Genomic DNA, 25382 nt, shown 5'->3' with positions numbered 1-25382 from the left:
GGTCTAGGCCTGAAACATCAGCCTTCCTGCTCCTATGATGCTGCTTGGCCTGCTGTGTTCATCCAGCTCTACACCTTTTTATCTCAGTACCAACAGTCTTTGTTCTTCCCCCAATGAAATGGTATGGCCTGTCTCCCTGGGTCTTCTTGACCCTCCCTCCCTTCCTGTCTATGTTAATATGCCTTATTCTGGGGGCTGGCCAGCAATGCAATGTCAATCACCTGTCCAACACCCCTTGGCAAATGGTTATGGTCCAGCTACACATGATGTCAGGTGACCATTGTCCCCTCGCCTATCTCCATCTGAGGCTTCGTTGATCATTACTTCTAGGACAAAAGCTTCTTGTTTTCGAAAAGAATTATTTGGCACCAGATAAATTGTTCAATAGGCATCATGACCTCCGTGTTGCTTGTAATTTTTCCCTTTGTTTCCATATGCTAGAATTTTGGAAAGTTATTTGCTGCTGTAACAGCTGTTGAATGAAATCTCATGCTGCACAGTAAATAAAGGAAAATTCAGTTTTTAAGGGGCCTCAATATCCAACACTTCAAAAAGATCTAGCAACTAGGTACGAAAACAGAAATTGCTGGAAAAACTCAGCAGGTCTGGCAGCATCTGTGGAGAGAAATCAGGATTGATATTTTGAGTCTAGTGACCTGTCTTCAGAACTGATGGTAGCTAGGAAAATGTCAGTTTATATGTAGAAGATAAGGTGGGACAAAGGGGGCAAGGAGTAAATGATAGGTGGGGATAGGGCCCAAAGAGAGAGAAGAGCAGTTGGACAGACAACGAGTGGATAACGTTCAGCATAGGAGAATGAGTGGCCGCTAATGGGGACTATTATTGGCTAACAATGAGTAGCGTGTAATAGCAGATCATGAGATAACAAGGCCTGGTGTATGGGGCTTGGGGTAAAGACATTGGAGAACACGTCTCAAGACCTAAAGTTGTTGAACTCGACATTGAGTCCAGAAGGCTGTAGGGTTCCCAAGCAGAAAATGAGGTGTTGTTCTTCCAGCCTGCGCTGAGCTTCGCTGGAACACTGCAGCAAGCCTGAGACAGAGATGTTGGCCAGGGAACAGGGTGGTGTGTTGAAGTGGCAGGCTACAGGTAGCTCAGGGTCTTTTTTGTGGGCGGAATGTAGGTGTTCTGCAAAACGGTCCCTCAGCAACTAGAACCATTGAGATAAATAGCCTCCCTCTGTGCTACCTTATCCCTCTGGGTTGGTGGATCTCTTCTGGTGACTCAATGCTTTGCCAGTGGAAGCAGTTTTTGCTGAATTTCTCTGTCAAAACTCTTCAAAGTATCATTACTGTCCCTTATTTTAAGATTACTCACACTATAACTGCCACACCCTCTGAAATAAACAGCACCAGAGACTATTTGTGGGAGGTCAGGATCTTTAGCCTTCAGTAACCCAACGTCATGGACTATTCATGGCAGCAGAGAATTGAGAGCTTCCAATTTGAAGTGGTATTTAATAAGCATTTGTCACTGAATCTGAGTCCTGTCTGCTGCACTCAGCACAATAGACATCTCCTAACTCGATGGGACTTTAGCAGTGAACCATCGTTAATGCTGCTGTTCACTTTATTATGGTAAGTTAGAGTAAAGAATTGAAATTCTATATAGGCAGTCGCTTGGTTCCATTCAGGAGTCTGACTGAGGACATTGTAAAGCAGCTGTTCGTAAGCACAGGAAATGTTCCTATGTCGAGCCCTTAAAGTTACACCCCTATATGGGATTGTGTTCATAAGTACAATGTTTGTAAGTCAGATGTTTGGAAATTATATCATTATTTAGTTTGTTTAAGGCTATTGGATCTTTTTTCAATAGGCTGTGCATTTGCTGGCAAGGCCATCATTTGTTGCCCATCCCTAATTGCCCTTCAACTGAGTGGCTTGCTGGGCCGTTTCAGAGGACATTTTACACATTACTGTGGGTCTGAAGTCACATGTTGCCCAGACTGAATAAAGATGGCAAATTTCCCCCCCTAAAGTTTTTACAACCATTGTTTCATGGTGACCAGGCTAGCTTTATTCATTGAAATTTAAATTTATGGTGGGATTTGAACTGTATGCCCGAAGAACCAGCCTGGGCCTCTGGATTATTCGTTCAGTAACGTAGCTTGACTCCACCTGTAAGGGAATAGCAAATCCATGTGCTCCAGAGTAACTTCTGTAATCTGGAGGGAAAAGAAGTGTTCAGATCTCTCACAGTTCCTCCTTTAAAAGTGAAATAATTGTTGTTATGGAGTCAATGCTTTCTGTGTTCATTAACAGTGTGCAATGTATGAACAGCTAATCTGGTTTATCTTTGGTGATGTCGGGTGAGGCAGCAAGAATGGTTCAAGAAGGCAGTAAATCCACTGTTTTACAAATCACTAACGCCGTCAGCTTAAGGATAAAATGATGCTCTGCTTAATGCCTTTACATGGAGAACATCAGCTCCGACAGTGCAGCACTGCCTTGGAGTTTCTTCTGTTCTTTTGCCGAATGTGGGAACTGCTGAGAAGGACATCACCCATCCCCAGTTGCCCCGGAGAAGGTGGTGGTGAGCTGCAGTCTGTGTGGTGTAGGGGCACCCTCAATGCTGTTGGGGAGTGGGGGGAGTAGGATGTGGGGGGTGCGTGGTTTCGCTATTTAGAAGTGAAGGAATGGCGATATATTTCCAGGAGTGACTTTAAGGGGAACTTGCAGGTTCTCAGGTACCTGCTATGTGCTAGAGTCGCAGGTTTAGACGGTGCTGTCTAATGAGGCTTGGTGAGTTGTAACAGTGCACATTGTAGGTAATGCACATTGCTTCCACTGAGCATTAACAGCTAAGGGGTGGATGTTGAAGCTGGCAGATGTGGTGGCAATCAAGTGGGGGTTGCTTTGTCCTGGATGGCATTGAGCATCTTGAGTTTTATTGGAGCCACACCCAGCCAGGCAATGGGGAGTAGTCCATTACACTGTACCCATGCCTTTGTGGAGAAGGGAGGTGAGTTACTCGTTGCAGGCATCCTAGCCTCAGGCCTGCTCTGCAATCTGGTATTGGCCAAGATACACAGTGAGTGGTTAGGAACTGGAGTAAACTGTCTGAGAGTGTGGTGAAGGCAGGTGGAGTCCTGATGTTCGGATGAGCCTTAAGTAAATACTTTGAGAGGGTAATGGAGAAAGGGCAGGAGAGTGGGATAAGCTGAATGGCCTATTTCTGTGCTCCCAACATGCTCTGACTCTATAATTTGTTGTGAATGCGAAAATAATGGGTTTAAATTAATAATTTCCCCTTTAATTTGTACCTCAATATATCCAAGTTTCCCACTTAAGAATGAACAATGGTTTTTATCAAAGTGTTTCTGATGCAGTGAGTGTTTAAGGATCACGGGTAAAATAGAAACCTGGAAAAAATAGGAGAGAAATAGGCCACTCAGCCCTTTGAGCCTGTTCCACCATTAAATAGGATCATGGCTGATCAGCCAACTCAGTCCCCTGTTCCCACTTTCTCCCCATAACCTTTGATTCCTTCAGCCCTAAGAAGCTAACAATGCATACGTCCCACAAGTGGAAAAAAAATGTCAGCCTTGGTTTTTGTGATCAAATGATGGAGTGGGATTTGAAATCTGAATGGTATGACTCAGAGGCAGGAATATGACTAGCTGGGACACAGCTGGTATTTTAGTTAGGTTCATGTGCCAGTGGATCATTAAGGAATCGAACAAGTGAAAGATCGTTATCATTCTGAAGTTTCAGATTTCATGTTCTTCAGTATCCAACACAGTTTGAATGTAGACTATCAAAATACAACTGAATGGAGCCAATTATGTTATGAATCAAACTGCCTTAATTGATAACAAACAAAGCCCAAAACTGTGTACTGGGTGTTATTATAATTTAGGGAGATACCTGGATAATAGTTGGAGAAGTGGGAAAGAGACACAGAGAGAGAGAGTGTGTGTGTGGAAGTATAGGAAACAAAATTTCAAGATGAGATAACAGCAGGTTTGAAACAAGGTATTAAGGAGGAGTGATTCAGTTCTGAGGAAGGGTCCATTGGACCCAACATGCTATTAGTCCCATTGTAGAAGCTCATTAATGAAACATATTTTTGAATGAAATGCCATTGGATTTTAAACAGTTCTATCTTTATTAGTTATGAACAACCCCTCTGGCTGTGAAAATCTAATCTTCCATGAAATCTCATCTTTCTCTCTTTTATAAGCATAATTCTAGTTTTTTTTAGGATAATATTTTTTAAAAGTTTATTTATAATGTTTCATTTTTATATCTTAATCACATGTGCATGGCCAAATCCATATGTTACTTTCTGTAAAATGATTAAAATGTGAAATGTAATTGCTGCTTTACACTTCCTGGTTTGCTTTCTGTGAGAATTCAGTGTGATTGGCTGCTTAGTCTGCCTGATGCCAACACCCTTCCAGGATGCTTAGAGTTCCTCTTGACTCGATGCAAGGTTCAATTGGACATCAGGAGATGGAACATTCACACCACAGATATTGTGAGGTCTGTTCCTTTAGTTAGTTGTTTCACTGTCTGTCATGATTGGATTTGGTAGAAATTTGGTAGATTTGATTTGATTTGATTTGTTGGTTGTGAAATTGTTTAGCTCTGTCTATGGCATGCTGTTTCTGCTGTTTAGCATGCATAATGTGCTGCACTGGAGTCTCACTGTGTTGGCACCTCAGCTTCAGGAATGCCTGGTTTTGCTCCTGCACACTTTATTGAACCAGGATTGATCCATTGGCTTGATGGCAGTGGTAAAGTGAGGGATATGCTGGGCTGTGAGGTTGTAGATTATTGGTGGAAACAATTCTGCTCTTGTTGATGTCCCACGCCACCTCATGGATGCCCTATTTTGAGTTGCTAGATCTGTTCACACCATGATAGCGCCACAAAACACAATGGATGGTATGCTTCATGTATAGACAGGACTTGGTCTCAAGGACTTTGCAGTGGGGTTGACCTATTTGTTTTGAGTTAGGGTCACTGGATTTGAAATGTTAACTGTGCTTTGTCTCTACAGATGCTGCCAGACCTGCTGAGTTTCTCCACCAATTTGTTTTTGTTTCAAATCTCCAGCATCCACAGTTCTTTGGTTTATTTTATTATAATTGTGATGCCATGTACAGATGCATCTGCAAGAGGTATACTGCTGAGGAAAAGGCCTAGTAGGCTTTTCCTTCTTTTTGGTTTCTTTACTACCTGCTGTTGACTCAGTCTAGAAGCTATGAATTTTAAGATGGACCAGCTCAATCATTATGTGGTGGTGCCAAACCACACTTAGTGGTTGGCAGTGAAGTCCCCTACTCCAGGTGTGTTCAGTTCTCTTGCCACATTCAGTGCTTCTTCCAAGTGGCATCCACATGGAGGAGAATGGATTCATCAGCCGAGGTGGAGGGGTAGGTGTTGGTGATCAGCAGGAAGCTTCTTTACCCATGTTTGACGTGATCCTATGAGACTTCATGGAGTCTGGAGTCAATATTGAGGGCTCCCAGGGAAGCTGTCTCCCAACTGTATAGCACTGTACCATGGCCTTTGGTAGGTCTTTCCTGCAAGTGTAACAGAACATATACCCAAGGTTGGAGATGGTGGTGCTTGGACATTGTAAGATATGATTAATTGAGAATTACTATATCAGGTTGTTGCTTCTATGATGCCCATTTATGTTTGGGAGGGTGGAAAGAAATTCCCATTTTTTTTATGCTGGGGTATCAGAACTAGAATAGGAACTAGATACTTCTGGGGAAACAATAACCTGTAAAAAGCAGCAAGCTTTCAGGAATGATCATGTGCCCAGACTGTCTGGGAGAGAAACAAGAGGAAAAGGTCAATTAGAAGATAGAATAGATTATGTGGGTGGTTGTGTTTCAAGCAAGTCTTTCTAAGTTGAAAGCAATCTCACTGCAGAAAAATATCTCTTTCCAGTAGAGTTCACTTGGAATTCTGTCAGCAAACGTGGGGACGCAGAGGAATAAAGCTAAGGGCTTTGCTGAGCACAGAACGTTCAGTATCGGAGAGCAGGAGGTTAGGAGGGATGGTGAATACCCGACAGGGGATTGGGTTGGAGGAGGGGATGGAGTCAGGGGGAAGAGGAGGGGAGGAAGGTTCCAGAGGGCAACACTTCACCTGCACTTCCCAGAACCTACTGCATTCGCTGCTCACACTGTGGTCTCCTCTACATTGGGGAAAAGAAACATAGACTGGGTGACCGCTTGACAGGGCATCTATGTTCTGTTCGCAAAAAAGACCCTGTGCTACCTGTTGCCTGTGACTTTAACACATCACCCTGTTCCCAGACCAACATCTCTGTCTCTGGCTTGCTGCAGTGTTCCAGCAAAGCTCAACACAATTTGGAAGAACAACACCTCATTCTCCGCTTGGGGACCCTGCAGCCCTCTGTACTCAATATCGAGTTCAATAATTTTAGGGCGTAAACCTTCCCATGTCCTAGCTCCCTTCCCCACACACCAGGCCTTGTTATCACATAGCCTGCCATTACACACTACCTATTGTCAGTCACTAACAGTCCCCATTAACAGCTATTCACCCTCCTAGCCTGATCGTTATCAACTGTGCCTATCCGACCGCTCTTCTCTCTCCCAGCATTTTCCCAGCTACTATCAGTTCTGAGGAAGGGTCACCAGACCCGAAATATTAACTCTGATTTTCTTGTCACAGACGCTGCCAGACCCGCTGAGCTTTTCCAGCAACTTCTGTTTTTGTTTTGACAAAAACAGTTTTTCGCTGAATGATTTCTAAGTTGAATATCTAGGGTTTCCCACACTGAGAAGAGAAAGGGAAAAAGATTTAGATATTTATAGCTTTAGAAGGAGAGAATATTAGAACCAGGAATGTTTTTACCTGAGATAACAAGGTGTACAGCTGGATGAACACAGCAGGCCAAGCAGCATCAGAGGAGCAGGAAAGCTGACGTTTCGGGCCTAGACCCTTCTGAAGGGTCTAACCCTAACCCTAACCCTAACCCTTCTGAAGAAGTAAGGGCGTGGAATGCCCTGCCTGCAAAAATAGTAGACTCGCCCACTTTAAGGGCATTTAAATGGTCATTGGATAAACATATGGATGATAATGGAATAGTTTAGGTTAGATGGGCTTCAGATTGGTTTCACAGGTCGGCGCAACATCGAGGGCCGAAGGGCCTGTACTGCGCTGTAATGTTCTATGTTCTATGTTCTAGGCCCGAAACGTCAGCCTTCCTGCTCCTCTGATGCTGCTTGGCCTGCTGTGTTCATCCAGCTCTACACCTTGTTATCTCAGATTCTCCAGCATCTGGAGTTCCTACTATCTCTGAAACAATGTTCTTACCTGAGCTAGCTATGCTTAGGACAATAGCAAAATCAATTTGTATTGGGAATCTACATGTTCTTCATCCTTATGTAGTCTTCTTATGTCCTCCGCCTGATTACTCTGAATTTTTCTAAGGGGCCTGCCATAACTTTTATAAAAATAGTTCCTCTATTATTTTCCCAAAGACTTATTTTATCTTAATTGGCCTGTAGTGTCCTGCGTTTAGTCTCACTCTCTTTTTAAAAAATAAAAGTTGCTTTCCCTATTTTACAATCTAATGGAACATTCCCAGAATCCAGGGAATGTTGGAAAATTAAAAACAACTCATCAGCTATCTCACTAGCCAGCTCCTTTAAGTTTCTAGGATGAAGTCCATCAGGAGCTGAGGACTTGTCAGTTTGCAGCTCTAGTTAGTCATTCAGCATCACTGCCCTGGTGATTATAACCTTCTTGAGTTCCTCCCACCCTTCCCTTTCCTGAGTTACAGCTATTTCTAGAATGTTACTAGTTTCCTCTACTTATTTAAGTTTTATAATGTCTTTAATTTGAACCACAAATTGGATTTGTTTTCTTTTTGGAATATAACCTATTATGTGCATTCAAAAATATTCCCTTAAATGTTTGCAATTGCATTGGCATTGACCTATCCCTAATTTGTTGCTTCATTCTGGCTGGTTTTGTTTTCATGCCCTCATAATTGCCTTTAATTAAGTTTAAAGTACTAGTCTTAGACTCACTGTTCTCCCCTCAAACTGAATGTGAAATGCAAACATATTATGATCATTGCTACTTAGGGTTTTTTTGCTATAAGGTCATTATTGATGTTATCTCAGTGCCTAATGCCTGGTCTGGCAAAGCCTGGTCTCTGGTTGCCTCCAACTGGGCTAAAGACTAGCCTGATTATCTTCCATGAATTCTTCATCTGGGCTGTCTTAGACCATAAGATTTCTCTAGTCTTTAATAAAATTAAAACCCCCGAACCTTTCTGACAAGCTCTCATTATTTCTTACCTGATCTGCCCCACCATGGGGCTGTTGTTGGGGCCAGGGGTTTGTATACCACCCCCACCAATTACTTCTTGCTTGTATTGTTTCTCATCTTTACCCAAATCTGCTTTCCTAAACTTTGGCCGTGCCTCTCTGCTATGATACATTGGCTCAGTGGTTAGCACTACTGCCTCATAGGGCTATGGGCCTGGGTTCAATTCCACCCTCGGATGTGGAGTTTGCACATTCTCCTTGTGTCTACAAGGGTTTCCTCTGTGTGCTCTGGTCTCCTCCCACCGTCCAAAGATGTGCATCTTAGGTGGATTGGCCATGGGAAATTGCCTGTAGTGTCCAGGGATGTGCAGACTTAGGTGGATTAGCCATGAGAAATGCGGGGTTATAGGGATAGGGTCGGGGGATGGGTCTGGGTGTGATGTTCTTTCGAGGGGTGGTATGGACTTGATGGGCCATATGGCCTGCTTCCACACTTTAGGGTTTTTATGATACACTAATATTAATTAATAGAGCCTAGCTTCTGGTCCATCTGAAATGTCCAAATCCCTGTCATCCTGCTGTCATGTTGTTGTAATGGCTATCAGATCATCCTTATTTATTTTTAATTGAGCCCTTGGTTCATCTGCTTTGTTTCTCATGCTACATGCAATCAGATAAAAAGCCTTTATTTTTGTCTTTTTATTACTTTGTTAGCTCCAGCATTCTCTATTGACATTTCCTCTTAGATTTGTACCTTATGATCCTTCCTGCCACAGTCTGTTTATCATTTTCCACATTAATACCATTCTCCCTTGATGAAATGGGACCAGAAAGAGCTGGAAATGCTCAGCAGCTCTGTCGAGCGGGAAACGGAGTGAGCACTTCATGTCTGTGACCTGTCTCAGAATACTTGTCAGTTCTGGTAAATAGATCATTAGAATCTCAGAGATTGTTGAGACCGGATCAGTTTGCTCTAATTATTCAGTTGGCCATGATTCATTAGGCCGTTGTCTGACCTGCATTTCTTGGCCCACGTTATCATGTGCTGAATATTGTCAGAAACTAGATAGGGTGAATATCGAAAGGATGTTTCTGGCAGTCTGGAACCAGGGGTCACTGTCTAACGGTACAGGGTAGACCATTTGGGAATGAATTGAGGAGAAATGTCTTCATCCAGACTGTGGGGAACCTATGGAACTCCCTGCCACACAAAGTGGTTGAGGCCAAAACAGTGAATGTTTTCAAGAAGCCTTTATTGATCAGTGCATTGAGTATAGCAGTTGGGAGGTCATGTTGTGGCGTGCAGGATATTAGTTAGACCACATTTGGAATACTGCATTCAGTTCTGGTCTCCCTGCTGTTGGAAGGATGTTGTGAAATTTGAAAGAGTTCAGAAAAGATTTACATGGATGTTGCCAGGGTTGGAAAGTTTAAGCTATAGGGAGAGGCTGAATAGGCTGGGGCTATTTTCCCTGGAGCTTTGGAGGCAGAAGGGTGACCTTATAGAGGTTTATAAAATCATGAGGGCCAGGGATAGAGTGAATAGTAAAGGTCTTTTCCCCAGGGTGGGGGAGTCCAAAACTAGAGGGCATAGGTTTGAGGTGAGAGAAGGGAAAAGAGACCTAAGGAGCAACTTCTTTCACACAGAGGATGGCGTGTGAATGGAATGAACTGCCAGAGGAAGTGGTGGAGGCTAGTAAAATTACATTTGAAAGGCATCTGGATGGGTATATGAATACGAACGGTTAAGGGGGATATGTGCCAAATGCTGGCAAATGGGACCAGATTAATTGGGATATCTGGTCAGCATGGATGAGTTGGACCAAAGGGTCTTTTTCCATGCTGTACAACTCTATGACCCTATGACTATAAGGAGATAGATATAGTTCTTGGGGCTGAAGGGCTCAAAGGGTATGGGGTGATAGGAGGAACAGGGGATTGAGTTGGATAATCAGCCATGAACATATTGAATAGTGAAGCAGACTTGACAGGCGAAGAACATGAGAACCTTGGAGCAGGAGTAGGTCATTTAGTTCCTTGAGCTTGCTGCATTATTCTAGATTGTGGCTGATCATCTACCTCAATGGCATTGTCCCCGTGCTATCCCCGTGTCCGTTGATGTCATTTTTTACTAGCAACATACCAATCTCTGTCTTGAACATACTCGATGACTGAGCATCACACTTCCAAAGTTATATCACCCGTTGAGTGAAAAAATTCCTCCTCATCTCAGTCCTAAATGGTCCATCTCAGTCCTAAATGGTCCATCCCTTCACCTGAGACTTTGTTGCCTGGTTCTAAACCTTGCCCTAACCAAGGGAGCTGTCCTCTCTGTCCCCACTCTGTCTAGCTGTGAAGAATTTTGTAATTATCAATGAGATCACCTTTCATTTTTATAAATTTGAATGAACATAGAGCTATCCAGAGGATTTGAAGATAAGGAGCTCAAGGTTTTTAATCCATTTTTAAAAAAGTTCATTCATGAGATCACGGCTTCACTGGTTTGTATTATCAAGAGGCCTGTTAGATCACATCCTGAGTCACTTTGAATAGTACATGGGTCACCACCTCCTTTGTTGACCCATATAGATACAGACCTTGAAGGGAGTGCAGTGTGGAATTACCAGAGTTATAGCTGGTTTTCAAAAGGTTACAAGGGTATCTCAGCCCAAATTATTAATTCCATGTCTCTGTCCGCACATTGCTGTCAGACATGCTGAGGGTTTTGAGCAATATTTTTTATTTCTTTTTAATAAAAATGAGGTGGGAGTCTCTAAAACCTATAAGGTTAAGAGGCAATCTGATTAATGTTCCCAGATATGAAGGGGAACAGAGAGAGAGAAACAAACTCTTTTTGCTGCTTGGAGAGTCTGGGGCAAGGAAGCATCATCTAAACAATCGACAGTTCAGGAGCAAAACTAAGATGAAGAAGCATGCAAAAGCTGTTAGCAATTTGGAAATCCTTTTGAACTTGATGCCATATCAATGGTAGATTTTCAAACTGAGATTGATAGATGTTTGTCAGACCTAAGAGGTATGGAACAAATTGTGGAAATTTGAGTTGGACATCAGGCATAATTTCATTGATTGGCGAAGCAGGCTCGAGGGACTAATTGGCATCTAAATGCCTCTATGTTCCTTAATTGCAAAATCATTTGTCCTAATAGCGCTCATTCGCTGGTTGCTGGACACTGTGAATGGTCCATTATGGGGAAAGGACATTGCAGTGAAGTGCTAAGTGGATTGCAGTCTAGCTTGCCTTTTAAATAGATGGGTTCCTGATCACAATCCAGTGGGTGGTCACCTTCATTGCAGGTACTCTACATGCCCATGGGAATAATATGAACATACAGGTATTTCTGCTATAACACGTGTTTCGTTAACGCGAATTGGCTGTAAAGCGATTGATCTATAGTGGACGCTGTTTGGATAATGCAAATTTTCTACTGTACAGTATAGCGATTTTCTATAGCGATTTCCCTATAATGCAATTTTCTATGGCGATTTCCCTATAATGCAATTTTCTATGGCGATTTTCTGTAGTGCGATTTTCTATAGCGCGAGGATGCACAAGAACGCAACTATGGTGTTATAGGAGAACTACCTGTATGAAGTTTAATGTATTACATTTGATTGGCCGCTTCATTTGATTTTGTTTTTGAGGGATACATTTTTAAGAATCTATTCAAAGATGTCTATTTGTATTATATCCAAAGTGGATATATATGTAGATGTATGTATATATAAGTGAATGTATAGTACAGTATATCCAAAGCACAACGGCTTATGAAGTCAAACACAGAAGCAAAGAGCATAAAAAATAGGAGCAGATTTAGGCCATTCGGCCCTTTGAGCCTGCTCCACCATCCAATATGATCATGGCTGATCACCCAATTCATTCTCCTGTTCCTGCTTATTCCCATACCCTTTGATCCCTTTAGCCTTAAGAGCTTTATCTAACTCCTTTTGAAACTGTTTTCTATGGCAGGTTCACCACTCTCTGGGTGAACACATTTCCCCTCATCCTCTATCCTTAGACTGTGACCCTGGCTCTGGACTCCCCAGTCATCGGGAAAATCCTTCCAGTGTTTACACTGTCTGGACCTGTTAGAATTTTATAGGTTTCTATGAGATGTTATAACCCCCACTCCCATTCTCATGTTTTTTATTCACGTGGAAAATCTTGCTTCATAAAAGTTGTAGCAAGTCATCAAGCAGGCGTTTGACACCAAGCCACATGAGGAGATATTAGGACAGATGACCCCAGGGTTGGGTAAAGACGTAGGGTTGAAGCAACATATGAAAGGAGGAGAGGCTGTCAGATCTTTGTGCACCAGTGAAATCGAAGAATATGTGGATAGTGCAGGAAAGTAGAAATAAGGTAGAACTGAATGAGAAAGCTGGTTAAAGGGGCCATTTGGCCAACTCTTTCTCCAATGTTTGACGTTGTTAGAGAGGGGAAGAGGTTTACTGGGGGAATGGGGCCAATTGGCAGCTGAAAGAATACATGCCAGTGGTGAAGTGGTTAACATAGAGGATGCACAAGAGATAAGAATAAATAATGGTGATACACAGAAAGAGTACCTTGAGAAATACAATCTCTGATAAGTCAAAGCCAACCAATGGAGAAGCAACATCATATTGAAAACATGAAAGATTCTTACTGCTTCATAAATGGAGAATAAAATGACTGGTTGTCCTCATGTTTTGATCTTTCAATAGTTTCCTCTGCCCCCAATGAAACCTCAAGGGAAATCCCAGCTTGGTAAGAGCCATTGAATGAATTAGTAGCAATTAAAGTGAATGGCCTTGAGGTATTACTGCTAGACTGTTCATTCAGGGATCCAGGTATTGTTCCAGGGACCCCAGTTGGAAAATAGCAGAATTTGAAATCAATTTTAAAAAAAAAGTCTGGATTAAGAGTCTAATGATGACCATGAAACCCTGGCCAATTGTTGTAAAATTCCACTTGGTTCACTAATGTCTTTTAAGGAGAGAAATATGATCTGACCTGGTCTGACCTACATGTGACTCCAAGCCCGCAGTAATGTCATTAAATCTGATCTGCCCTTTGTGGCAATTAGGGATGGGCAATAAATGCTTGCCAAGCTAGCAATGCCTACATTCTGTGAATGAATTTTTAAAAAGAGGAGACCATTCAGCCCTTTGTGCCAGTGCTGGTTCCTTGGAAGAGTCATCAAAATGGTCTCCTTTCAATCGCTAGTTCCCTATCGCCATGCGATTTTTTTTTTTTGTTCGTTCACAGGATGTGGGCAACATTGTCTGGGCCATCATTTATTGCCCATCCCTAATAGCCCAGAGGGCAGTTAAGAGTTAACCACATTGCAGTGGGACTGGAGTCACATGTAGGCCAGACCAGGTAGGGATGGCAGTTTCCTTCCCTGAAGGACTTAGTGAACCAGATGGGTTTTTCCTGACAATCAATAATGGGTTCACGGTCATCACTAGATTCTTAATTCTAGATTTTTATTGAGTTCAAATTCTCCCATCTACTGTGGTGGGATTCAACATAAGAACATAAGAACTAGGAGCAGGAGTAGGCCATCTGGCCCCTCGAGCCTGCCCTGCCATTTAATAAGATCATGGCTGATCTTTTTGAGACTCAACTCCACTTACCCGCCCACTCACCATAACCCTTAATTCCTTTACTGTTCAAAAATTTATTTAGCCTTGCCTTAAACACATTCAGTGAGGTAGCTTCAACCGCTTCACAGGGCAGGGAATTCCACAGATTCACAACCCTTTGGGTGAAGAAGTTCCTCCTGACCTCAGTCCTACATCTGCTTCCCTTTATTTTGAGGCTATGCCCTCTAGTCCTAGTTTCACCTGCTAGCGGAAACAACCTCCCTGCCTCCACCTTATCTATTCCCTTCATAATCTTATATGTTTCTATAAGATCTCCCCTCATTCTTCTGAATTCCAATGAGTATAATCCCAGTCTACTCAGTCTCTGCTCATAATCCAACCCTCTCAACTCTGGAATCAACTGAATGAATCTCCTCTGCACCCCCTCCAGTGCTAGTATATCTCTTCTCAAGTAAGGAGACCAAAACTGCACACAGTAGTCCAGGTGTGGCCTCACCAGGACTCTATACAGCTGCAGCATAGCCTCCCTGTTTTTAAACTCCATCCCTCTAGCAATGGCAGACAAAATTCCATTTGCCTTTTTAATCACCTGCTGCACCTGCAATCCCACCTTCAGCGATTCATGCACAAGGACACCCAGGTCCCTCTGCACAGCAGCGTGCTGCAATTTTTTACCATATAAAACATAGTCCATTTTGCTGCTATTCCTACCAAAATAGATGACCTCACACTGATCAACATTGTACCCCACCTGCCAGACCTTTGCCGCTCACTTAGACTATCTATATCCCTCTGCAGACTTTGCTCTACCACTCACCTTAGTTCATCTGCAAATTTTGACACACCACACTTAGTCCCCAACTCCAAATCATCTATGTAAATTGTAAACAATTGCGGTCCCAACACTGATCCCTGAGGCACACCACTAGCCACTGACCGCCAACCAGAAAAACACCCATTTACCCCTACTCTTTGCTTTCTACTGGTCAACCAATCCTCTATCCATGCCAATACATTACCTGTAATACCGTGCAACTTTATCTTATGTAGCAGCCTTTGGTGTGGCACCTTGTCAAATGCTGTCTGGAAATCCAGATACACCACATCCACAGGTTCCCCATTGTCCACCATGCAAGTAATGTCCTCAAAGAATTCCACCAAATTTCCTTTATTTCCTTAGACATCCATGGCTGGCTCTCTCTTTTCCTACAGTTCTTCCTTATCACTAGAATATTCGAAGCCACGTCCCCAGTCTGTTGGCTTGTGGTTCTGAACTATGACTCCAGTTTTAATACCATACAGCCCCAACTCCCCTAAATTCTCCTGATATGTTCCAGTTTAAAGTGCACTCCCAGTTCACAAGTTCTACTCAGAAGAGAGATGTCAAAGAGCCTGAGATAAAGTTATCTGGAAGGGTCACAGTCTGAGGATTTGGGTAGACGATTTAGGACGGAGATGAGGAGACATTTCTTCACCCAAAGAGTGGTGAGCCTGTGGGATTCATTACCACAGGAAGTAGTTGATTCCAAAACATTGAATGTAATCAAGAGGCGGCTAGATATAGCACTTGGGGTGAATGGGATCAAAGTTTATGGAGAGAAAGCAGGATTAGGCCGTTGAGTTGGACGATAGTGATGAATGGCGGATCAGGCTTGAAGGGCCGAATGGCCTCATCCTGCTCCTATCTTCTATGTTTCTAAGTGATCTCAGTTACTTTATTATTAAGAGTATTAATGAAGGGTATGTTTTTGTAAATTGCTTTCTGTGTTTGGGAAGGAATAACTCAGTTCTGTAAATCATTACAAACTGCTGTGGAGTCTCTTGCTATTGTCTCACTGCTATTTTTTAATAAACTTGTTGTGTAATTTATGGCTTAAGCTTTCGCAGGGATGATTCTTTGTTCGGCTGCTGTAGGAATGCAGGAAAATCATGAAGGAATTTGTAATCTATCCTGTAAACCTGATCCAATATCGAGTGTTTCTACTCAAAAGGAGACTGTTATATGTGGGGAGACTGGAGAAGCTGCAATTGTTCCCCTTAAAGTAGAAAAGGTTAATGGAGGATTCAATAGAAATAGCTGTAGACTCTCACAGCACGGGAACAGACTCTTCGGTCCAACTCTGTGCCAACCAGACGTCTCAATCTGATCTGGTCCCATTTGGCAACATTTGGCCCGTATCCCTCTAAACCCTTCTATTCACGTACCCATTCAAGTGCCTTTTAAATGATGTAATTGTACCAGTTCCACCAATTCCTCTGGCAGCTCATTTCATACATGCACCACCCTCTGCGTGAAAAAGTTACCCCTCACCTTTAACCTATGTCCTCTAGTTTTTGTCTTTCTCACTCTGGGGAAAAGACCTTGGCTATTCACCCAATTGTTGACCCCTCATGATTTTATAAACCTCTATATAGTCACCACTCAGCCTCTGATGCTCCAGGGAAAAAAGTTACATCCTATTCGGTCTCTCCTGATAACTTAAACCGTCCAGTCCCAGCAACATCCTTGTAAATCTTTTCTGCATCCTCTCAAGTTTAATAATATCCTTCCTATGGAAGGACAACCAGAGTTGTGTGCAGTATTTCAAAAGTAGCCCCACCAATGTCCTTTACAGCTGCAACATGATGTCCCAACTCCTGTACTCAGTGTAATGATCAATGGAAGCAAGCATGCCAAATACTTTCTTCACCAATCACAACTCTTTGTTTGTAAAATGTTCAAACCTAGAATTGTAGAATCATAGAATATACAGTTCATAAGTAGGTCATTCGACCCATTGTATCTGTACTGGCTGAAGAATGAGTTACCCAACTACTCCCATTCTCCAGCCCTATCTCTGTGGTCCTTGAAATTCATCACTTTAACATATATATCCAGCTCTCTTTTGAACCTTCCTATGGAATCGGCTTCCACCGCTCTCCCAGGCAGTGCATGACAAATCCTAACTACTATCTGAGTAAAGAAGTTTCTCCTCATCTCACTCCCAGCTCTCTTGCTGACAGTCTTGAAACTGTGACCCCTAGTTACTGACAAACCAACAAGTGGAAACAGAATATCCTTCTTTACCCTGTCAAAATTGTTCATAATTTTGAACACTTCAATCAGGTCACCTCTTAACGTTCTCAGTGTGTTTATGCATTTTTAAATTGCTTGGGCAGCCAGTAGTTGCCTGATGCTTTCTCCATGGCAATGCCTCAGCCAATCAGAGTTAATTTGCCAGTTTCCTCTTTCCTCCTGTCATATAAATTGTTGTGGATTGTTTGAAATTTGGCATTCTTGCATTTGTCCTAATGAGTGCAAGACTAAAAGCTTCAGTGATGTGTCTGTTTGCGGTGATGCTCGGTTAGCAGAAATTCAGGATCAATGTGATCCACTTGATCCCAGATCTAGTAATGTCCTTGGACATTATCTGCAAAATGTACGTCCCTAAAATTTCACGAGGCAAGCATTTATGATTGAAGAGACAAGGATATCTGGTGGGAAGGATGAGGGAGAGTGGCTGAGGTGGGAACAAGTGATGGGGCACTATTTTGATTTTTACCCAACCCCACACTTTCGGCACTTACTAACTTTTCCAAAGACACTTGGGGAGGCAGTGGCCCAGTGGTATTTTTGCTGTACTGTTAATCCAGAGACCCTGATAACATTCTGGGGACCTGGGTTCGAATCTCGCCACAGCAGATGGTGGAATTTGAATTCAATAAATATCTGGGGTTAACAGTTTAATGATGACTGTGAATCCATTGCCGATTGTCAGGAAAAACCCATCTGGTTCACTAACGTCCTGTTGGGAAGGAAGCTGCCTTCCTTACCTGGTCTGGCCTACATGTGACTCCAGATCCACAGCAATGTGGTTGACTCTTAACTGCCCTCTGGGCAAATAGGGATGGGCAATAAATGCTGCCTGGCCAGCGATGCCCTCATCCTGTGAATGAATAAAAATATATTGTGCAGAAGGTGAAAGATAGTACAAACTGTTCTGAGTTGGTGTGGCTTGTTTTCTTTGACTCAGAATTTGCCGCAGTAATGATGATGAAATTGACAATGTTCATCAACAACGTAAGTTGTCTGCAACTGAAAGTTCCTCGGGGTGTCAGCAGAGGGGGTGGGGTAATGCGGGAATTCACACGTTTCTACCAGTGACATGATACTTTTGCTAAGTGAGCACTATTGAGGCATCCCCAGTGTGCGGTCCTTACAATGAAAACATTCATTTTTACATAGTTAGTCTCACTGTAAAAACCTTTTGAAAATGTTATATAATGATAAATTATAAATTAACATTAAAATTACCCCCTTGGCCATGTAACACTAACTTGATTTTTGTGAAGCGTCAAATTTCTCTGGTATGATTTAAAAATTTCACATTTTTCAGCATAACACTTTTTTAAAGAGACTTTTTTAATGTTGTTTTAGCTTCTATCTCAATTCAATTAGACTGACACAGTGGCTCTGTGGTTAGCACTGCTGCCTCACAGCACTAGGAACCTGAGTTCAATTCCCACTTTGGGTGACTGTCTGTGTGGAGTTTGCATGTTCTCCCTGTGTCTGTATGGCTTTGCTCTCGGTGCTCTTGTTTCCTCCCACAGTCCAAAGATGTGCAGGTTAGGTGGATTAGCCATGGGATTTTTTTTTCTATTCATTTTGTGGGATGTGGGCATCGCTGGCTGGCCAGCATTTCTAGTTGCCCCTTGAGAAGGTGGGGGTGAGCTACCTTCTTGAACTGCTGCGTTCCTCCTGCTGTGGGTTGACCCACAATGCCATTAGGGAGGCGATTCCAGGATGTTGACCCAGCGATAGTGAAGGAACGGCGATATATTTCCAAGGCAGGATAGTGAGTGACTTGGAGGGGAACTTGGAGGTGGTGGTGTTCCCATGTATCTGCTGCCCTTGTCCTTCTAAATGGAAGTGGTCGTGGGTTTGGAAGGTGCTGTCTGAGGATCTTTGGTGAATTTCTGTAGTGCATCTTGTAGATAGTACACACTGCTGCTACTGAGTGCCAGTGGTGGAGGGAGTGGATGTTTGTGGATGTAGTGCCAATCAAACGGGCTGCTTTGTCCTGGATGGTGTCCAGCTTCTTGAGTGTTGTTGGGGCTGCACCCATCCAGGCAAGTGGGGAGTATTCCATCACACGCCTGACTTGTGCCTTGTAGAAGGTGGACAGGCTTTGGGGAGTCAGGAGGTGAGTTACTCACTGCAGTATTCCTTGCTTCTGACCTGCTCTTGTAGCCACTGTGTTAATGTGGTGAGTCCAGTTGAGTTTCTGGTCAATGGTAACCCCCAGGATGTTGACAGTGGGGAATTCAGTGATGGTAACACCATTGAATGTCAAAGGGCAGTGATTAGATTGTTTCTTATTGGTGATGGTCACAGCCTGGCATTTGTGTGGCGCTAATGTCACTTGCCACTTGTCAGCCCAAGCCTGGTGATATGCAAGGTTACAGGGATAGGGTGCAGTGGGTCTGGCTGGGATGCTGTTTGGAGGGTCAGTGTGAACTTGGTGGGCTGAAAGGTCTGCTTCCACACTGTAAGGATTTGTGAAATCTTATCATTGATTTTGTTCTTCGAAAATGTATGTGAAATTCAAAGGATATTCAGTCCTTCTGCCTTACTGTCAGTGGGAATCCTTCACTGTGATTGGCTGCTTTCCCTGTGTGATGAAGGCACTGCTGCTGGATACCTGGAGGCTTCCCTTGACTTATTACAAGATGGGAACAGCCGTCAGGAAGGGGGAAAGCTTATCTCTTTGCATGCATCTTTCTTTAACTGACAATGTTGTGGAAATGATTTGGTCCCTTCTTTGCTCGCAGTTGATGTGTGGCGTTACTAGGGAGGGGCGATGGGTGGAGAGCTGCATTGATGAGGGAGGGAGGAAAATGAAAGGGCTGTTTTATGATACTGTGAATGGCTGTTCATTTGCTGCGATCGCTGGGGCTGTCTCAGAGGTCTGTGTGGCAGATTGTGATGTATGATTGCAATTTATGGAGAGTATGGGCAGGACACTCACTCCTTTGTCGGTGGTTGTAGCTTAACAAGCTGCTTTCAGCACGACCTGCCCTGGAGATGAGGTCTTTTGTATGCAGCGAGTGGAGATTGTGTCATACACGCTAATCAGTGTCCTGCCTCCTTCCAACAGACTCTGAGCAGCGTTCTCACCTCTGTCTGCTGCAATGGACTGACTGAAAAGAAACACAAATCATCCAGGTGGATCCCCTGCCCAACATCCTGACAGCCAGGAGAGAGTTTCCAGCCTCTGTAACTACATCCTGCCAACTGAATGATGCCTTCATTCCCGATTGATGGAGGTAAGTGGAAAGGTCATACCATTTATTTTAAAAGAGGCATTTTTATTAGATACCAAGCAACATCACAGCACTGAGCTCTTCACATACAGAGACCCTCCTTTTAGCTCATAGCTGGCCTATTTTAGCAAGGGTTTTTTTTTAAAACCATTCAGGGCCCTGTGCATTGATGTTCTCGGTAAGGTTGAGTGTCTGGCTGGCATCAGGTAGTGACTGTGCCAATTACAAGAAGACGCCCTGCTATCACCTCCTTAAAGGCAATTGGAGATGGACATTAAACAGTGTCCTGCCACAGTGCTTATTGGTCATGATTGAATTCCATTTCAAGGGGGTGGCTCAGTGGCTCAGTGGTTAGGACTGCTGCCTCACAGCACCAGGGACCTGGGTTCAATTCCACTCTCGGGTGACTGTCTGTGTGGAGTTTGCATGTTCTCCCTATGCCTTAAAGGGTTTCCTCCCATAGTCCAAAGATGTGCAGATTAGGTGGATTGGTCATGCTAAATTATCCATAATGTCCAGGGATGTGCAGGCTGGATAGATTAGCTAAGGGGAAATGCAGGGTTACTGGGATAGGGTAAGGGGTGAGTCTGGGTGGGATGCTCTTTAGAGGGTCTAGGTGAGCTAGATGGGCTGAATGGCTTGCTTACACATTGTAGGGATTCTGTGATACCATCATGTTTGATATTTCACTTCAACCGCTCCTGGTATCCTTCAGTTACCCAAAAGTTCACCAATCTGTCTATCGCAGTTGTAACTATCCTGAAGGACGGTGCACCTCTTGGGCAGGGAATTCTGAACATTCACAATAATTTCTCGATCTCAACATCAGGCCAAAAGAATTGTCCCCCCTTAAGATGAGACTGTGCTCTGGTGAATCTAAGTGGGGAGAAAAAAAGGACAGATTTCTGGCAGGACTGGTAACATCACATTTACTAGCAGATGTGGGATTATTTAGAAAAGCCATTCTCTGCTTCCTATCCCTCCTGTCTCTACCCTGTTCATGGTGGGCCAGAAGATAGCGTGGAGCGATACCACCACCTGCTGGCAGCAAACCATAGCAGCACAGGGTAGCGGGGCTGTGGCCAGTGTTTGGGGGTGGAGCTTGTATTGATAGGAAATTCCCATAATAACAGCTGATAGAGACACATTAACAGCTGAAAAGAATGCACGTAGTGATTAGGATGGGGAGAAGGCAAGCCTGGGTCAGGGACTGTGAACACATGCAAAATCTTTCCATATGTAGTGTTGTTATGCCAAAGTGCTTGGAGCAGGATTACAGCATTGTTTGGCACTGTAGGAGGCCATTCAGCCCATTGTGCCTGCACTAGTTCTAACCTCTCGTGCCAATCTCCTGCCTTTTCCCCATTTCCCCATTTCCCCATGCACCATTTCTGTCCCAATTACCATCCAATGTCTCTCTTGGATGCTTCAGTTTGAACCTGCCTCCGCCACATTTCCAGACAGTGCATTCCATAAGAAGGAGAAGGCCATTCAGCCCCTCAAGCCTGCTGTGCCATTCAATAAGTTCCTGACTGATTTCATTATATTTTCAATTCTGCATTCGCATCCATTGCTAATAAGATTTGATCCTCCTATCAGTCAGACCCATGAGATATGGGATCAGAATTAGGCTATTCAGCCCATTGAGTCTGTTCCATAATTTGATCATGGCTGATATGTTTCTCAATCCCAGTCTCCTGTCTTCTCTCTGTAACCCTGGATCGCCTCACTAATCAAGAACCTAACTATCTCTGTCTTAAATGCACTCAATGACTTGGTCTCCAAATCCCTCTGCAGCAATGAGTCCCACACATTCCCCATCCTCTGGCTAAAGAAAGGTCTCCTCATCTCAGTTCTAACGGGTCATTCTTTCAGTTTGGGATTGTGCCCTCGGATCCTTGTCTGTCCTACTAGTAGAAACATTTTCTCCACATCCACTCCACACTGCAACACCCTGGAATTACGCAGGAAAGAAGTAGAGCACCTATACAAAATCTTCGCTATGAACAGATATCCCCGCAACTTCATCGCAGGTGCCTACTAAATAGACAACGACAAGAGGACACAGTACATCCTTACACACTGACCACACTGCCCTACATCAGGAACATATCAGAACTGACAACAAGACCCTACAACCCCCACGAATCATGGTGGCCCACAAGCCCACAGCCACTCTATGACAAATACTCACAAGGATTAAAGACCCCATTCCCACAACATGCAGAACCAACATGGTTTACAAAATACCATGCAACAACTGCCACAAGCATTACATCAGATGACAGGAAGGAAACTAGCCATCAGAACACACGAACATCAGCTAGCAGCAAAAGGACACGACAAACTCTCCTTAATACTGGTACACTCAGACAGTGAAGGCCATCAGTTTAACTGGGACAAGGTAACCGTAGTAGCCCAAGCCAAACATAGACACACATGGGAATTCTTAGAGGCATGGTTCCCCACCCGTAATGCAATCAACAAAAACGCAGAATTGGACCCTGTATATAAACCCATACCAATTCAAACCGGAAATGACACTACTCACCATAACAGACCAGACAGTATAAATTCCAAGTGGAGTAGAATAACATCGCTTCATCGGAGGCTCCACTGATGATGTCACCAGGCATGGTGATGAAACGTCTGAACGAGAACAAGCCAGCTCGGTGAGCAAATCAACAACCTCCCCCACAACCCGAGCTACAGATCTTTGCCAAATCTTTTAACATCCATTCTATCCAGCCCTCTCAGTATTCCGTAAGTTTGAATCAAATCCCGCCTCGTCCTTCTAAACTTCATCAAGTACAGACCCAGAGTCCTCAAACGCTCCTCATATGATAAGCCCTTCATCCCTAGGATCATTCTTGCAAACCTCCTCAGGATCCCCTCTATGTACGCACATCCTTCCTCAGATACGGAGCCCAAAACTGCACACAATATTTCTAATGCGGTCTGACCAGAGCCTTATGCAGCATCAGTGGTACATCTCTGCTCTTGTATTCTCTTGACATGAATACCAACATTGCCTTTGCCTTTGTAACTACCAACTGAACCTGCATGTTAACCTTAAGAGAATCCTGATCTAGGACTCCCAAGTCCCTTTGTACTCCAGATTTTCAAAGCCTTTCCCCATTTAGAAAATATACCTCTATTATTACTACCAAAGTGCATAAGCCCACACTTTCTCACATTGTATTCAGTCTGTCACTTCTTTGCCCACTCTCCCAGCCTGTCCAAGTCATTCTGCTGCCTCCCAACTTCCTCAGTACTACCTGTCACTCCACTTACCTTTGTTTCATCTGCAAATTTAGTAGCAATGGCCTCAGTTCCTTCATCCAAATCGTTAATGTACAACATGAATAGTTGTGGTCCCAACATTGACCCTTACTGAACTCTACTAGTCACTGGCTGTTATCCTGACCAAGACCCCTTTATCCCTACTCCCTGCCTTCTGCCACTCAGCCAATCCTCTATCCACGCCAGTACCTTGGCCCTAACACTATGGCCTCTTATCTTATTTAGCAGCTCCTGTATGGCACCTTGTCAAAGGCCTTCTGGAAATCCAAATAGATCATGTCCACTGTCTGTTCTTTGTCTAGCTTGCTGATTACCCCCTCAAAGAATTCTAACAGATTTGTCAGGCATGACCTCCTCTTGATGAAGCCATGCTGACTCAGCCCTATTTTACCATGCTCTTCCAAGTACATTGCAATCTCATCCTTAAAAACAGATTTGAAAATCTTACCAATGACTGAGATCAGGCTAACAGGCCTATAGTTTCCTATCTTCTGCCTCCCTCCCTTCTTAAGCAGGGGTGTTATATTAACCATTTTCCAGTCCTCTGGGACCCTTTCTGACTCCCGTGATTCCTGAAAGATCACCACCAATGCTTCCGCTATCTCCTCAGCTGTTTCCTTCAGACTATCAATCCTATCCTGAATTATAGTTTCCAGGTTTTGAATCTTTGGCAATGCACAGTACAGGAGGAAGACAAGATGAATGGAGCTAAGGTTCAGAATCCATGCAGAACGCAAAGATTTGAAGCATTGACTATCTCTGTTTTGAGATGATGTGGAGGTGCCGGTGTTGGACTGGGGAGGACAAGGTCAAAAGACACATGACACCAGGTTATAGTCCACCAGGTTTATTTGAAATCACAAGCTTTCCGAGTGCTGCTCCTTCGTCAGGTAAAGTGCTCCGAAATTTGTGATTTCAAATAAACCTGTTGAATTATAACCTGGTACTGTGTGACCTCTGATTCTGTTTTGATAATCATTTCTGGACATGCAGTCCATAGATTAATTTCACTGAGTCTACAGTTTGCCTTAGTGATCCATGTTTATTGGATCTACAGGTTGGCATAGACTGGTCAATACCTACAGCATTGAATGAGGCTATTCAGCCCATCGTGCCTGTGCCTCTTTGCTGAGTCCCAAATCCCTACTTTTTATTTGTATGTTCCTTATCCTCACAGACCTGTTTAACTCACTCTTAAAATTATTGTTAATCAACTTTTACCCCAATTTCAGGGAGGAATTTCCAATTCTCGGCGACTCTCAGCAGTGTCTCGTCGTCACATTACACGAAGGACGTGATCGATCTAGAGAGGGTCCAGAGGCGATTAACAAGGATATTGCCAAGAATGGAGAGTTTTAGTGGTGAGGCAAGATAGTATAGGAGAGACAGTGGTATCATAGAAGTGTCACAAGACTGGAGGCTCAGGTTAATGCCCTGGACTCATGTGTTCGAATCCTATCATGGCAGATGGTAAAATTTGAATTCAGTAATAAAAACATCAGGACTGATTGTAATATTATCATTAAAAAACCTGTCTGGTTCACTAATGCCCCCCTTTAGGGAAGGAAATCTGCTGTCCTTACCTAATCTGGCCTACATGTGACTCCAGACCCACAGAAATGTGGTTGACTCTTTCCTGTCTTCTGGGAAACTAGGGATGGGCGATAAATGCCAGCCTGGCCAGTGCCATCCAGATCCCAACCGGGACCCTCCATATTCCTTTCCCCTGGGGTGGGATCCTCTGAGATCCTTGGACCTTGGGGGAGATACTCTTCCAGCTGCAGCCTCCGCCTCTTCTGTGGCACTGCTGAGCGCAAGTAATACTGGTCTTTGATTGGCTGGGAACACACGCTGGGCCGCACCTCTGCCCCACCCCCTTCTG

At 43.7% G+C, this 25382-nt stretch overlaps 1 protein-coding gene across 1 annotated transcript in view; it reads left to right on the top strand.

Moving 5' to 3' along the window:
- The window catches only part of ttll7 (tubulin tyrosine ligase-like family, member 7), a 179619-nt gene that overhangs the window by 57965 nt on the left and 96272 nt on the right, over positions 1-25382 (top strand). Inside the window, exon 2 of the mRNA XM_048602248.1 lies at positions 20032-20200. Within this exon, the coding sequence (XP_048458205.1) occupies positions 20173-20200 (28 nt within the window). The 5' untranslated portion in view covers positions 20032-20172. The remainder of the gene's footprint in view (positions 1-20031; positions 20201-25382) is intronic.

Source organism: Rhincodon typus, chromosome 10 (assembly GCF_021869965.1).
Source record: "Rhincodon typus isolate 14 chromosome 10, sRhiTyp1.1, whole genome shotgun sequence".
NCBI lineage: Eukaryota > Metazoa > Chordata > Chondrichthyes > Orectolobiformes > Rhincodontidae > Rhincodon > Rhincodon typus.
The sequence above is the reverse complement of the archived record's forward strand: the minus strand, read 5'-3'. Positions and strand labels throughout refer to the sequence as shown.